The sequence below is a fragment of the Mus musculus genome, chromosome 6 (genome assembly GCF_000001635.26).
Source record: "Mus musculus strain C57BL/6J chromosome 6, GRCm38.p6 C57BL/6J".
NCBI lineage: Eukaryota > Metazoa > Chordata > Mammalia > Rodentia > Muridae > Mus > Mus musculus.
The window spans coordinates 51,264,866-51,281,783 of NC_000072.6; the positions used below are offsets into that span (position 1 = coordinate 51,264,866).

At 46.8% G+C, this 16,918-nt stretch overlaps 1 protein-coding gene and 1 non-coding gene across 2 annotated transcripts in view; both read right to left on the reverse strand.

The window, feature by feature from the left end:
• The window catches only part of Gm38821 (predicted gene, 38821), a 57,616-nt gene extending 41,909 nt beyond the window's left edge, over positions 1-15,707 (reverse strand). Inside the window, exons 1-3 of the mRNA XM_011241556.1 lie at positions 15,398-15,707; positions 6,342-6,545; positions 5,415-6,087 (exon numbers count right to left, since the gene is read on the reverse strand). Coding sequence (XP_011239858.1) covers positions 5,415-6,087; positions 6,342-6,545; positions 15,398-15,707 — 1,187 coding nt within the window. The remainder of the gene's footprint in view (positions 1-5,414; positions 6,088-6,341; positions 6,546-15,397) is intronic.
• On the reverse strand, positions 4,947-5,045 carry Mir148a (microRNA 148a). Its single transcript, NR_029719.1, has one exon. It is a non-coding gene; the product is annotated as a microRNA 148a (primary transcript).
• Positions 15,708-16,918: the final 1,211 nt, after the last annotated feature.

Here is a 16,918-nt window from a genome sequence, read left to right on the forward strand (position 1 = left end):
CTCTCTCTCTCTCTCTCTCTCTCTCTCTCTCTCTCTCTCTCTCTCTCTCTCTCTCTCTCGTGCCAGAATGTTTTCTACAAAAGCAGGGCTGAGGGCTCATTTTCTATGTTTGAGATTTTCCATTGTTCTCCTCGCCTTTCAGGACCAGTTCAAACTGTGAAATGTAGTCCACAAGGTGCTCACGGTTTCCCCTGCCAATCTTCTTCCCCGTTGCTCACACAAGCTCTCTATGCCTGCCACGTGTGAAGGTTGCTAACTCCTAAGCACACCACACTGGTGCCTGGCTCCATGAGTCTGCACTTGCTGTTTCAGTAACCAGAATGTCTTTCCTTCCCTCTGCCCAGGTACCTAGTATTCTGCTCCATTATCATCTCCTTTGGGAAGCCTTACTGGACATTTCCAATTGACGGACAGGGTTCTGTATGTGTACCTCCCCCGAACTGTGTCACATCGACGCCTGTTAGAAACCCAAGGGTTGTTGACTGAACATTAATGCTGTTTGATTCCTACTTCTATATTTTTTTTCCCAAACAGTTTTAACCAGGACACTTGTTGAAGAAATTGCTATTTTTTTCTCAGCATTCAATTCTGCCCAGTGGTAATGTGGGCAGTACATCCAAAATAGTACAACACTTTCCAAAGTAGTGCTATGGCCACCCTGGAAAACAACCTCCCACACGAAAGAAAAAAAACTAACATTTGCATTGAGCAGATGCCTGGCTCTCAGCACTGTTAAGGTTGAATTCAGACTTCCAGGTTTTATAGCACCGTAGTTAGGCATAGAAACAATACAACTACATGCAGTAGCTCTCAACCTTCCTAACACTGGGACCCTTTAATACAGTTCCTCATGTCGAGGTGAACCCCAGCCATAAAAGTACTTTTGTTGCTACTTCATAACTGTAATTTTGCTTCTGTTATAAACCATAATGTAAACATGTGACATATGCCCCCTGTGAAAAAGTCATTTGACACACACTCCCCACCCCCAGGTTGAGAACTACTGCACTACAAACCATGTGTTGGTTTTAATGTCAACTTGCCACATACTGGAGCCTCGCGTGAGGAACTGTCCTGGTTGCACTACACTATACAGCATGGCTACTCAGAGCAGACAATGATTCTGAATGCTGGCTCCGATGGCTGATCTCGGTTGTCAGGTTTGGCACACTTGGGAAGAAGGAACCTGCACTGAGGAACTGTCTCCATCGGGCTGGCCTGAAGGCATGTCTGTAGGAGGCATTTTCTTGATTGTTGATTGGCGGGAGAGGGCCAGTGGCTGAGCAAACCAGGAAGAGTAAGCCCCATGGCTTCTGCTTCTGTTCCTGCCTTGGCTTCCTTTGATGGTGGAGTGTAGTTTATAATCAAAACAAACAAACAAACAAACAAACAAACCAACCAACCCTTTTCAGTTCCCATGCTGCTTTTGGCCAGTGTTTTATCACAGCAACAGAAATACAAACGAAATTCTTAAAGTTTTACTTTCCCATATGTAAGGCAACCAGGACAATTCCTCACGTGAGGCTCCAATATGTGGCAAGTTGACATTAAAACCAACACATGGCTTGTATCTGACGTCAGCCAGACTAGCCGCAAGCCTGCGTTAACTTATGTAATCTGTTTATGCCTCAATTTCCTTGTCTGTCACATGAATGATCAACTACAAGGACTTAACATGTGAATGCTTCTAATGGTACTCCCCACAAATTAAATACTGTACAGTTATGCTAGGCTCAGATTAAGTGCTGAGCAGCTACACTGGTTGATTTTCCTATGAAGGAGCAACAAGAGACTCGCTAAGTAGCAAAGCAAAGAAGCCATCCTGGCGTTGGCTTTTTCCTCCGGGGAAGCCTTTGCTAATTTTCCTAGCATCAAGTTAATGAATGTGTGGATCATAATCGCGAGAAACCTCCCCATCTTCCCTCCATCAGTCTCCAAGGCTGCCATATGGGATTTTAGTCCTTCTCACCTACAGCAGTGTGACCAATGTTCTGCCATTGCCCCCTTTTGCATTAAGACTTCAGTCTGTGTCTGAAGTGCTTATCCCAAGGAAACCCCTGTCCATGCCACATGTACTGTCCACTCAGAACACTTTAAGTCACAGAATAAGGGCTAAGCACATGCTTCCTGAACATCACATGCGGACTTAATGGTAACACACCCGTGGCTCCTGGAAATCCCAAGACAAGAGTATCCACTATGCTCCCGACGACTGAGTTTCTGAGAGGCTGGAGAGATGGTTCAGTGGCTAAAAGCACATGCTGCTTGTGGTGGTTTGAATACACTTGGCTCAGGGAGTGGCATCATTTGAAGGTGTGGCCTCATTGGGGTAGGTGTGGCCTTGTTGGAAGAAGTGTGTCACTGTGGGTAGGGGCTTTAAGATCCTAGTTCTAGCTGCCTGGAAGCCAGTCTTCTCTTAGCAGCCTTCAGATGAAGATGTAGAACTCTCAGCTCCTGCACCATGCCAGCCTGGACACTGCCATGCTCCTGCCTTGATGATAATGGACTGAACCTCTGAACTTGTAAGCTGGTCCCAATTAAATGTTGTCCCTTGGTTGTGGTGTCTCTTCACAACAATGAAATCCTAACTAAGACACTGCTCTTTTCAGTTCCTGTCACCCATGTTGGGAAATTTACAACTGCTTGTAATTTCAGGTCCAGGGGGAACCCATGCTTCTGGCCTCCTAGGGCATTAATAATCATGTGCATATACCCACAGACAGGTAATTAAAGTAAGTTTAAAAGTCCTTAAGGAATATCTGAGTACACAGGGAGCTTCTAGAACTTTTTTTTTTAATTCAAGGTTACCCAAAATCCTGGAGTTTATCAACAAAAAACCCTGAGGTCCAGTGGCACAATGCTCTAATTCCTCACTCTGTGGGTATCTTCCAGAACCATGCCCACAGTTGCCAACCTTTGCATTTGCGAATAAAAACGCTTGTTCAGTACTGACAGGCAACTGGTGTCCATGACATACAATTCAGCTGCATCTTCAGTTATTTTACTGGAAATGAAGAAGGCCCTGGGCCATGCAAATTGGGGTGCTGGTGACAGTACCCTCTGGTTCAGCAAGCTGGGTTAAAATAACACATAGCCTTCCCCAAAGGCTGTTCCCTCTTCCCAGTCATGCTTAACACCCTTCCTGATGATGGTGGCATTGCCAACCGCTAACATGAGAATGGACTCCAGAATGAACCGGATGTCAGCCGATTTTGCTCACAGCTGTACCCTGGCATCTAACACCTGATGCTCAGTTGGTAACAAGGCTCTGGTTGCTCAATATCTAAAGTCAGTGGGAGTATGCCAGCTTCAGAGCACACCCAGCCTGCTGGTTTTCCTCGACCCTACTCCCAGCATGCACACCACTAGGATAAGCCACAAAGCCTTCCTTCCTGGCTGGCCCTTTAACCCGCTCATGGCCAAAGCAAGAGTTTTCACCAAATCATTTTTATAATGAGGTCAAACCAGGTGAACCCAAGTGAGGGATTCCAAACCTGGCTCTTTCTTGAAGGTAGAGTCCTGACCTAATCCTTTGCATGGATGGCTACTCTCCCAGATACTTCACCTTATCTGCTCAAAGGGCCACTGCATTCTCATACAAAGTTGGTTCTGCCTATTGTGAGAATTAGTAGTTTCATAGTATTTTGTGAACACATTCATTCACAAAAATCAGGAAAGAAACCCTCCTCACCAGGAAGCTTACCTTATATCTTAAATGAAAACAAAAAGAACCCGAATTTGGATCACTTTATTCAACTGCAAAAATAAGATTAAGCTACCTTTTGGGCAGAGAGTTGAAGCAATGAAGCTCAACAGTCACTGGTGGGAAGAAAGGAGACTGGGTGTAGCTAACAATCTCAGAAGAGCGCCTGGCTAGGGGTCCAGACAGGTGCCGCCAACTGGCAAGTCCTTCCTCCAATACTTTCCCATTGGCCCTTCCCCATTATCTCTACTCCAATAGGAATGTGCTCAGAAGTAAAGGCGGTGGATTTTCATTTTTTAGATCAAGACTTCCCAGAGTCACACTCCAGGAGACCTCGGGGCTTCTGAAGCATTCTACAAACGTTGCCAGGACTGAGCTGTCCCTAAGCAACAAAGAAGGCTTCATTCCTTTTTGCTCATCACTAGGTGTCACAGCTTGACATACATGTGTCAGGTTAGCGCCTTTGTTAATGACGGTTTTGTAATCCCTTGACTCTATTCGCTCTCCAGCCACACCCATAAACATCAAAATAGGGCAATGACCCGGGAGCAGGATACAGTTCAATGCCAGTCACTGCCCACTGTAGAGCGCACTATTAACTGCAACTGCCAGCCACAACCCACATTCCATTAGGGTCCAGGAGAGCAGTTTCTCTGTACAGTATCTCACAGCTCCAAAGTATAAACACTGACCTCATAAATGACTGTCAAAATGCCTTCTTAGAAAAGGTACTTCCTTTCCATTAACAACCCCCCCCCCAAAAAAAAAAAAAGAAAAGAAAAAAGGAAAATGAGATGGGCCTAAATCAAACTCAGAACTGAAACTAAATCCAAACCCAATCCTTGCAGGTTCATTTATCTAACAGGGCATTTGAGTAAAAGGCACATTACCTGTGGCTTTGGCACAAGTGCATTTCCTTCTCTTAGGGTACAGTTTGAACATACCAACACACTCATCAATAAACTTGTGGTCCTTCTCTCCTTGCTCAATAAGTGAAGCCAGACTATTTTAGTATTTTAAAAATAACCTTGAAAAATATGCAATCAGTCCACCAGGGTAAGAAGAAAAATGGGGGGGGGTAGTTACTTTATGTGATCTAACCCATTGACTTTAAAGGAGTTTTTCAGGTTCTTCACAAAGCCCTTGTGCCCCCTCTGGGCTGCCCTTCCCCCAAAGGAAAGGTGCAACGACGTGGCCAACAGGGCCACCAGCTTGGCGTCCAGGGCCCTTGCGGGGAGGCGGCGACCACAGCCTCTAGAGACAAAGTTCTGTAGTGCACTGACTTCTATCATACTCAGAGTCGGAGTGTCTCAGAACTTTGTCTCAAAAGACCAAACTGGCTGTCTTCCTCTGGAAGTTTCGTCCTGCAGGTGTGCTCCCTGCCATCCCGCCTCGCCCCCAGTGAAGGCAAAGAAGAATAACTCATTAGAAGCAATTTAGTCCAGGATGAGACCAATAGTGGTACGGATAGTTAATTATGGAAAATTACTGCCACAGTCAGCAGGAGTAAAAATCCAGTAGAAAGGGTGTCCTAAGAGACTCTGGTGGCAATGTCACAGCAAACGGACCAGTGGAATCACACAATGCCCCCTCCTTCCTACCTACTCTACACAAGAATCCATTGCCGGTCCAGCCCCCACCTCCTCCGGTCCTGTTACTAAACTTTGGCAAGAAGCTAATTCACTCAATCTAAGTTGCGGTAACTTTTTACCTTTCCATCTGGAAAGTTGGTGAGGGCGGGGAGGACCTCATGAGAACGAATTCCTGGAGCAGGGAGTCAAAGCCGGCGAACACAAGCCAGTTTCCCCGCAGATGGGACGTCCCGGGAAAGCCAGGCTTTTCGCGGCCTCCCCTTCCCCCAGCCATTCTCACCACACTACTCCGGTTATCCAGCTGCCCGCGCACAGTCTGGGAATCCGCGTCCACGCAGCCCTGGCCCCTCGGTGCCACCCACCCACTCTCCCGGTTTCCCTCTGCCTGCTGAGGCAGCGCCTCCGCAGCCGATCTGCATGCAGTCCACGACACAGGCCCGGCGCCCCTAGCCCATCCAGCCCGGACCACCGTGCGGGGTCCCGCACGCCTCCCCACACACTGCGCGCAAGCAGCTGTTGCGCGCGTGCAACAGGTCCGCAGAGCGCAGTCCCCATCCTGCCCGGTTGGTGCGCGTGGCCGACAGAACGCGGGGCCAGAGCTCCGAAGCTGCGGCCGGGGGTTGCATCGGCCTGTCTGGCCTGGCCGCCCTCCCAAAGGCCCCCCGCACGCCGCAGCCCGGCCCTCTGCGCCCCGGGCCGCTGAGCTAGGCTTCCAGTGGGCGCTCCGCTCCGCTCCCTTCCATCTTGACTTTTGCCGACGTGGAAATTTTGGGTTTGGAGACGACCTGCGCTCTTATTGGCTGCCGGCGGGCGGGGTCGGAGGTCACGGCTGCTCTTGCTATTCCGCGCCAAGGGGAGCCGCAAAACGGCTCGTGTCAAGTCAGCAGGTTCCCTCCGCCTCCTCAGGGTCACGTGCGCGCTGGGCGGGGCGGGGAACCGCCTCCTTATGCAAATAAACGACGAAGGGGCCCCAGGAGGAAGGGGGCGGAGCCGGCAGGCAGAGGGGCGGGGTGGGGGCGGAGCCTGAGCCGGGCGGGGTGCGGCACTCCAGGTGGTCACCTGGCTCCTAGTCCGGCTCCACCCGGCCTCTGGGTTCAGCCCTTTGTGGGCAGGCTGGGTAGACGTGGTCTCCATCCTGCCCGTGTGCAAGACGCTGAACACAGCTTTGCCCGCAGCCCCTTCCGCTAGGCCAGGCCAGAGCCCAGTTCGGGTCTGGGTCTCTGCTGGGTTGGGGAAGACGAGGCTGCCACCTAAGCAGAGTGAGAAATGGAAACCTTGAGGAGGACACTTTGGCTCCTCCCCCGGGGCTGAGTGTTACAAGAACTGAGAGAGGAATTCTCGGTAAGAGAATTCTAGAACAAAGCTAAATCAAGAATTCATCAAAGTTAAAAAGCCATCCTTTTGAATTAGCTGCCCATTGCCCACTGTAAGTAAGAAAAGGCCAACAGCTACCTGAAAGTATCAAAAATAGCAATTTCTTTTGTACCGCCTACAGGGACAAACCCAAAGGTCGGTCTGTCTGTCCTGACCCCTGCTGGACATTAGGCACGGGGGTGGAGGGCGTGGGGGGGGGGTGGAGCGTGGAACCTGGAGTCAAGGTCTCCTGCATCCGAAGGAGGTATAACTCAAGGTGCTCAGAATTGTCCATATCCACGATCTGTCAGTGGTTCCCCAAGCACGCATGGAGGAGGGCATGAAGGAAGGCGTGCTTTGTAGAAGAAAGGGATTGATGAGAGGCCACATGACTAGATGGCTTCCTTCCCTCCACCCTCCCCAAAGAGAAGACAGCAATGTCAATGTACAGGTAGAGCCCAGGTTATGGTGAAAACCACAGCCTCTGGCCACCGAGCTGCATCTTTTAAAACACAGATATTTCTCAGAACAGGCCTGGTTTTTCTTTGTGATAAAACGTCTGTATCATTTCTTTTTTCCATCTTAAGTGTGGCTGGATGATACGGAAAATGAAAGGTACATTTTCATGGGAAGATTCTTACCTGGAAACTTCTTCCCCTCCTGTCTTCTTAATTTACTCGTCCCTTCTCCCCCATCCCCCTATGGAAAGATAAATCCTTGCTCCTTCCAACTGTTTATCCTTAGGGATCTTTCCACTTGCACACTTGCGTGTTTATCTGACCCTTCCGGGTGTGGGGGTGGGGGGCTCCACCAGGCATTGTCTCCTAGAGCCTCCCACCCCCCTGCTCTGCCAAGGTCTGTCAGCGGTGCTCTCTGGGCCTCAGAGTTGGTCCGGGCTCTGCCGCAGGTTCTGTTGTGTGAGCTGGAATATTGATTTTTCTTTTTTTTTCAGTGTGTGTGCGCGCCGCTCTGTTAAAAAAAAAATCAATATTTCAGTAGCTCAAGCACAGCGCAGGGCAGTGTAATGGAGCCAGCCAGCTGATGTAACGCGCCGGGTCCACCCTCAGCGATTGAGGTCAGTCAGAGAATGGCAATGCGTTTTCCTATTTCATTGTTTGCTTCGTGGACAGGGAGGGGGTTGGCCTACGCGTTTGTGGACATCAGAGGCCAAGCTCATGAGGTGTACCAGAACCAAGTTAGGAAAAACAAAAGGTGACAATCGCAGATGCCCTGTTATCCATTCATGTGAGAACTCTTATGTAAAACACTAGGCGATCTGGAATTATTCTCAGCCATAGGTTTGCCGCATTTCACACTGAGCAAAAGAAAATAGGCTTGCTTGGACAAGCATAGAGTTTATCTTTTAGTATTGGCTATCTGGCCTCGTATTATCCTTCTGTCCCCCAATATGCCTCTGTTTAAAAAGACAGCAGATTTCTCGCGTAATTTCAAAGGGGAGAACAGATGAATAAGCATCTGCCTAGGGGCTACCTTGGTGACCCCTGCAGCTGATGGAGGTAGGCTCTGAACCTGAGTGGGGCATGTGGGTCCTCCAGGCATTCCCACTAGATGAGCCCAGGTAAATCTGTTCACTCTCACCAGCCTCTCGGCTTCTACCTGTAACTTGAAGGTAAAAGGTCGCTTGAGGTGATTTCTGAATCCCCTCTCTAACTACGATTCTACAGAAGAAAGGGATAATATAGCTAAAGACAAGAGCATAATTATGTTGAGTGTGGATCTTAGATATGAAAATGGATTAATACCAAGAGCGTTGTAGAAGCAGAAGCAACTCATTCCAATTCTAGTTGTCTTTGTTTTAAATTACGTTTCATTGCAATCTTTTTGGAGGATGCTTTGGCTATTTTTCACAGTACACTCTTTTTTTATCCAGCTTCTCTCATTCTATGAGTGTCTCTTTAAAAAAAAAAAAACACTATTACTTAAAAAGAAGTCCATCGCTTGCGTTTTGTACCATTGAAACAAACACTGGAAACAACCTAGCAACGTGAAACCTATCACATAAAATACACTAGTGGCTTTGTATTCATTGGGGCGCAGATGTGTCATAGTGGTGCTGACTAAGGAGAGGTTTGCACTTGTGGATATGCATGTCATGGGAACCTCCATCTATGCAGGAGTGTGTCCCAGTGACCCAGGAAATGGGCTCTGGGAAATCTCATCTTCATCACCAGCTAGGTCTACATTGGCTCTAAACTAAGTAAGTTGGTCTTCTGTGGCCTATTGAAAGCACACAAATGTATAGGCTTGAAGTAGCACTACTTTGTATCTTACAAGAACTGGTACTAGAGGACCAAAGTGGGTTTTGCTGTGTAAGAAAAGGGTCAGGACTCACTCCCTCCAAGGACAACCCACCTATTTATCTTTCCAGAATGCCTCTTGGATCCATTGCAAGGCTGGGTGGTACAGAGTTCTGATCTCTGTTTTTATCGTTTCTTCTCCCACTCTGACCCTCCTGAGTCTTTAAAGGAAGGAACTTTGTGCTTATGCTGGGATCGGGTCACCTGGATAATTAAGAGTCATCCCCCGTAACTCAAGATTCTCTTGACATCACCATGTTAGCCACCATCGGGGCTCGCAGCCATTATTGAGCTAACATGGAGATATCTGCAGTACATGGAGATATCTGCAGTACTCACTCTATTTCCTTCTAAGAACTCCTGGAGTGAATCCCAATCAGTTAGAGGCTGCTCACATTTCCTCAGTGTGTGGCCGGCAATGGAGACAACTCTTCCCCATGTCTCAGCCCTCTGACACCGACTCCTCTACTCCAGTTCCTTTACCCTGGAGATCATGTTGAACCCAGATAGGGACATTGTGGATAATCTCCACATTTTAAGGTCAACCAAATATCAAACTTACATCTATTTGCAACCTTATATTTTCTATTTTAAGGTCAACCTTAAACTTATATTTATTTGCAACCTTATATTTCCTATGTCATATAACAAGTAACATGACATAATCACGCTCCCCTGGGATAAGGATGCAAACACCTGTGGCTGTGGTACCACTGCCCTTAGACCCAGCAGGAGGGTTTCTGTGAGTGTGAGGCCAGCCAGGGCTATAAAATGAGACCCTATCAAAATGAAAGAGAGAGAGAGAGAGAGAGAGAGAGAGAGAGAGAGAGAGAGAGAGAGAGAGAGAGAGAGAAAGGAAGGAAGGAAGAGAAAAGAGGAGAAGAAGGAGGAGGAGGAGGAGGAAAAGGAAAAGGAAAAGGAAAAGAAATGAATAAAGGATGCAAATATCTTTGGATCGCCTGCTACATTCAAGGTAATGGTAATAATCCCTATTAGAGTGTTGTGAGATAAAATATGTAAATGTTTAGCATCGTGCTAAACATAATCTGTATAGTAAGCACTACACAGTAGTTGTCACAGAGCAAGCGCTCTAAGGTGACTGTCCAGTATCACCTGGAAAGGAAACTCTGGCTGCGCCCTGTAGCATCTGGTAGATGGAGTAATTAAAATGGGTTTAAATTTTCCTCATTTTAAAAATGTTTTTCTTTTCCTCTTTTTCTACCTTGAACATTAAATTTCATTAAATTACCATGAACATTAAAAAGTTTAATGAAATGTGGCTGGGCAGTGGAGGCTCTCAGCTTTAGTCTCAACACTCAAGAGGCAGAGGTAGGCAGATCTCTTGACTTTGAGTGGAACCTGGTCTACAGAGTGAGTTCCAGGACAGCCAGGGCTACACAGAGAAACCCTGTCTCTACAATTAAAAAACAAGTGAAAGAAAGAAAAAAAAAATCAGAGGTCATCAAGTATAATAGCAAAAGAGCTGAAGTGGGGTCTAGAAAGCCCAGGTGCTAGCTTTAGTCCCTGTTGTGGCTGCAAACTGTGAGTTATGGCAGCAGTCCAGTTACCTTATTCTTCCCACTCTGTTTCCTCTTGGGTAAATGTGAGGGAATGTGAGGGAAAGGATCGATATATTTGAAAAAGATCTTTCTGGTTCTAAATGCAATACTTCTAAAAAAATTTTAAAGATCAGTAAAGACAAAGATGACGCATTGCTATTAAAAGTAACCTTGCAGTATGAAAGAGATAGCCCTCTAGATAAAATGCTAGCCTTATTGAGACCAAAAAAACATGCCCTCCAAATGGCACTGCAAAGAATGGGGAAAAATCAAATGGCGAACAAGCATCAAAACATTAATCCTTGTCCATGAGAAGGAAATGCAAGTTAAAACTTCAGTGAAGCCATGATGTGAAGCTACCTCAGACCTGTAATCACAGCATTCAGGAAGTTGAGACTGGAGGATCGCAAGTTACAGCCAGCTTAGGTTACACGGTGAGATTCTGTCTCAAAAAGAAGAAAGAGAAAAAAGATTTGAATCAAATATTTTATTCTCATCAGGTGAGCCAAAAGTCACAAATCTGGAATCAAAAACAGACATGGATGATGTGGGACAATGACTGCTGGCATTCCTTCACAGAGCAGGGCATTAAATAACAGCAAACCTGAATGATAGCTCTTCACACCATCATGACTGGAGCTCAGAGATGTGATGGGAGAGAGCAGGGAGCAAGTCTCCAGAGACCACAGACACTCTACTCTCCGTATACAGCTCCACCATGAGCAAAACTAAACGTGTTGGAGGCATTCATAAAAGTGGAAGCAAAGCAGGGAAATAGTAAGGAGGACATCCAGGGAAGTGGTTAGTGGTGGGATTTGGAGAGAGGATCATGAGGAGGGAGTGCAAAGCTGGATGCAGCTGGTTAGGCTTTGATTGTAAAGCTGAATGGAGCACCTGTGCACCTAAGTGCCCACTGTGTCATACCTCACAGGTGCGTTCATGATAGCAAGGGAGGGCAGAGGAGGGCAGTCTTAGGAGTATCCACATAGCCAGCCAGCATCCTGCTATCGGCATTTGTCTGTGGAGATGGAATGCCACAGGTGCTCCCTCCAACTGGGTGAAGAGCTAGGCTTTTAACATTCACTAGGAAAGGTGGAATGGCCCCTAATCCTCTACAAGCCACTTTGTAAGAGATCCTCAGTTTTAGAAATGAAGTTGTTATTAACTTTTAAAAAAATGTTTCTGATGAAGCTGGACTCCTAGCTCAGCAGTTACTACATACTGCTTCTGCGGCAGACTGAAGTCACATTCAGGGGTTCACAAACACCCATGACTCTAGCTTGTCCTTAGTTTGTTCTAACTAACCCCTGTGGTCACCTGGTAATTTAAAAAAAAATGGAAAAAGAATCTTTTGCAATGAAAAATTGCCAGAACTCAAAAAGAAAAGAATTCAGTCTCAGTATATTCTACAAAATAGGTATAAAATTGTGTAGGGGTTACCTTAGGGTTTCTATTGCTGTGATAAAGACTGTGATAATAGGCAACTTGGTGAGCAGAAGGGTTATTTTAGCTTACACTCCCACATCAAAGTCCATCACTGAGGGAAGTCAGGACAGGAACTCAAAAGGGGCAGGAACCTGGAGGCAGGAGCTGATGCAGAGGTCATGGAGGGCTGCTGCTTACAGCTTACTTTCCATGGCTTGTTCAGACTGTTTTCTTATAGCATCTAGAACAATGGGTCCATGGGTAGTACCACCCACAAATGGACTGGCCCAAAGGCTTGTCTACAGGCCAATTTGATGGGTACATTTTCTCAACCGAAGTTCCCTTCTCTCAGATAACTCTAGCTTGTGTGAAGCTGATGTAAAAAAGTATCCAGCACAGGAGTATAAAGAAATCTCTCACTCAACACTGGTTTCAGCAACCATTAAATACCCAGGCCATTTGTTTCATTTGCACTTCCCTAGTCCCCATGTTATGCTGTGAGGATGTGCTCACACGTGGGAATGAGAGCCCTAGCCGCACCACTCAGACATTGTCGAAAACTATTTTAATCAAACCTATGAGGATGTTCAAGTTGTTTATTCTTGACGCTTCCTCGAATGTTGCAGAGGGCTCGCTCCTCAAGCACAACACACAGGAGACCATTGCAGAGGTGAATGGCCGGGAGGAGGGGGCCTGAACCTTATCAGTCTCATTATCGATGGAGTATTGAGAGTTAACGAAACGCATCAGTCCTCCTTCAGTTGTCTTAGTAGTCTCCACAATCTGATGTAAGTTGCTGAGGTTAAATTCCTAAAGCCTAGCTTTCATCGTTGTTTCTATAAACACAAGTGTGCTGGATCTTTCGTCAACTTTACACAAACTAGAGACACCTTGAAGAAAAGGGACATCTGTTACAGAATTGCTTCTCTCAGATTGGCCTGTAAACATGTTTGTGGGGAATATTCTTAATGATGGATGTGGGAGAGACCAGCCCACGGTGGGTGATGCCACCCCTGGGCAAGTGTTCCTGGGTTCCCTGAGAAAGTAAGTAGAACAAGTCATGGGGGACAAGCCAGTAACAGTTTTGCTCCGTGGCCTCCGTATCAGTGCCTGCCTCCAGGTTCCTGCCCAAGTTCCTGTCTTTGCTTCCCTTGATGACGGACTATCAAGTGTAAAGTTTGAAATAAAGGAGCACGTGGTGGAACAATGTGCTCAAATCATGATAATGAAGCAAAATCACAAATAGGTGGAGCCCGGATCCCCAAATCTGTTTTGAGTGATACCTACAGTAGTCTAAAGCTCACCGGGCTCCACCTCCTAAAGGTCCCACCCCCTCCCAGAGTTACCACTCTGTAACACAAAGCCAATACCAACTCAAAATCCAAAAGATAGCAACCATTCTATGATGGTGCACATTGTTTCTCTTTTACTCTCAGGTAAATTGAGGCTCTTAGCAATTTGTCAGCCTTCCAGGAACTACACAGTTGGATATGAACCCAAAAGACAGGCCTCAGTGACCACTCTTTTTTTTTTTTTTAATTTATTTATTTTTCGAGACAGGGTTTCTCTGTATAGCCCTGGCTATCCTGGAACTCACTTTGTAGACCAGGCTGGCCACAAACTCAGAAATCTCTGCCTCTGCCTCCCAAGTGCTGGGATTAAAGGCGTGCACCACCATGCCCGGCTCAGTGACCACTCTTAACCACTTCACTCAACTCCTTTTGAAGTGGAAAGAACATTCCAAAGGGAAGGAATAGCAGAAATAGATGAGGAAGTGTTATAGGTACAGGAAACGAGCAGTGACATCAGGTGGGTGAAGCCCAGTAGAAAGACTGACCTTGCCTAAACAGGCAGTGAGAAACCAAAGGTTCTTAGTGTTGGAGTTTTATGGTCTCTGGGCTTCAAGACACTACTTACAGTGGTGTAAAGAATAACCATTTTAAAGCATGATCCCAGCTTTCATCCAGAGAGCTGCCCCCCAACACACACACACACCAATCCCCTGAAGGGCACATCACTTTCCCTCTGTGCCCATGCTGTGGCACACACACCCACATGCCAAGGAGAATCTACGTCATTCGCGTGTTTTAATCTCCCATGGAAATTGGCTTAATACTCACTTCAGACACTTGAGACTTTAGCTGAATAAGTGGGTTTCAAACTACGTAAAACCATATCAAATCATTGATATTTGACCCTTTTGACCTACAAAAACCAGCAATTCATTATGGCCTCGTTCTGTTTTAAGAGTTGTATTACAGCCATGCAATAGAGATGGGCTAATAGGGTAATTCCAAGTATATTCCATGAAAGGGACTAAAGCGGCAGTTAGAAAGTACAAGCAACCATTCTTTACTTATAATGTACAGATTGAAGCTATCATGAGTGCATACATACAAATATCAATAGCCCTGTATATGAAGAGAGACATGGAAGCCTGTCTGTAAGGTCTTTTCTATGAAGATTAGAGCCATGCAGGATGATCCTGAGGTCACATTGTAAGCTCAACCTCTATTTGAAATGGGCTTATAAGCTTCAGATAAAACTCAGCACAGTAGATCCGATATGAGTGAAGGAGCTAGGGAAACAGGGCAAATAGAAAGACTAGCCGGCAGAACGGAGCAGTGGATGAGCAATGGATCACTTTAAGGCTTCAATCAAGAAGTTAGGTAATTATAATAGCTGAGTGTGGGTTCCATTAGAGATGATGCTATCGGAGGAAGGGGAAAGACAAGCTTATGTAGGTGTCTTTCTTAAAGCAAGATAGTTGTCTACATTCACCCACGGCCCCTCCCCTTGAGGCCTCTCACTGAGCTAACGGCCAGTTCTATACAAGTCCAAGAGTCAAAGTTACTCCCCAAAGGAGGCCCACGGCCTGTGCAGCTTAAACAGAGGAAGGGGCCAGTAAGTGGCGTTCCACATGAGAACATAGAGTGACTGCACACAGCGAGCCCGTCTTATCTCATGTGTTTGTTCAGTGTAATCAAGTAGCAGATCGTAAGGAAGTTTAGTTCCGAAGTAGCTCAGACATGCTTGTTTGACGACTCTTCTGAAACAGCCCTGCCCCTGGGAAAGGTTTTCCTAAACGTTCTGTACAAAACAGAGTGCTCTGTAAGGTCTGCCCAGTGAAGATTATTATACCCAGCTATAGGAAGCAGATGATCAGGGCTAGACGAGAGAGTCCTGTGGCTTTCAGATCTGTCCTCTCAGGGTACAGGCTCGCCCAAGACATGATGTGTAAAACTGTCCACACGAGAAAGCATAGACCATTACATTTACAAAGCACAAGGGAATCCCTTGACAACGTCAGGCTATTTCACTCTCCCAACACAGCTTTCTCACTTGTGTGACTCCTTCAGTACTAATCACATAAACAGTCTGCAGTGTAGCCTACTCTGCTAGAAGAGACAGGCCGTCCTGCCAGAAGTGCTGGGAGGTGCCACCCACCGTCGGGGACCACACCATACACCTTTGTCATCCTTCCCTCCATCCAGGGCAACTCTGCTAAAATCACTTTCGTTCCAAGTTTTATTGTGACCCTGGCGGTCTGCTTGACAAGGAAGAGAGATTGTGCGCTTGAAACCTGAACAGCAGCTGCTGGGTCTTCATAGTCACTGTGGACAATAACAGGAAACAGTGCCGTGCCTGGCTCTGCAGTCTGTGCCTGGAGGCTGCCCTGTGTTCCTCCTCCCAGAACTAGAGGGTAGACCCGTTTCTCTTGTAGCTTCTTCTTCCAGAGGACATCAGAAACTGCCATGGACCCTTAAGAAGTCACAGGCTGGGCTAGAGGGATGGCTCAGTGGTTAAGAGCACCTGCTGTTCTTCCAGAGGACCCAAGTTTAATTACAACAACCATATGGCAGGTCACAACTGTCTGTGATTCCAACTCCAGGGATTCAGTGCCCTCTTCTGATTGATCTCCTTGGACACCAGGCAAGCACATTGTGTGTGTGTGTGTGTGTGTGTGTGTGTGTGTGTGTGTGTGTGTGTGTGTAAAACATAAACATAGAATAAAATAAATAATTTTTTAAAAGGAGGAGAAGAAAACCCAAGGAAAGACTCTTGGCACCCTCACCCTGCCTGTTGTCTGCCTGTTGTCTGCCTGTTGTCTGCCTGTTGTCTGCCTGTTGTCTGGGTTCCTTTCCAGCCTCCCCTGGTGCTCCAGGTCTGAGTGGGGCTCATTTCCTGGATCCTTGACTCTCACTCCCCAGACACACACTTACTTTCCTTCTTTACTTTAAAAACTAGTTTTCATTTTTAATTATTTGTAGGCGTGTGAGGTTTTGCACATGAGCGCAGTATTTATGGAGGGCAGAAGAGGACGTTGTCTCCCTCTGAAGCTAATGCTCACAAGCAGCTGCGAGCCTCCTAGCGTGGCTGCCGACACCTGAATCTGGGGCCCGTGGAGAGCAGCAAGCACCCTTAACCATGGAACCCTCTGCAACACCTCTCCCTTAACTTTCAAATAGAATAGACAGCACTTTTAGAAGTGTGTAGAGTGACACGCCACCCCAGCGCTCGGAACCCACCACACCCCTTGCCTCACAGCTCACAACCTGACACCCCATGCACCTAGTCTTTGTAGTCCTTGCTGTCCCCAGGACTGTAGGCTCCCTGGGGACAGGACTTATAGGACAGGGTGTATCATATCCTTAAGACAGCTCCACACAGACCGTGGAGGCTTCCTATAAATGTTCGGTGGCTGGATAACTGCAATGCCAGAAGGTAAAAAGGAAGGGAGTGAAGGACAAACCTGCACAAATCAGCTTTGCAGCTCCTTTTCTGTGAAACTGTAAGAATCTTTATAGGGTAGGAGAACTCCCCAGGAAGTGCTAAAGCTGTTGGGACCATACTGACCCTGACTGACAACAGCGTAGTAAGGGGTGGGGGAAATCTAATTTTGCCTTTAAATATATACTGCAACCTAGTATTCTTTGTGGAGATGTTCTATATATAGAACCATCTTAT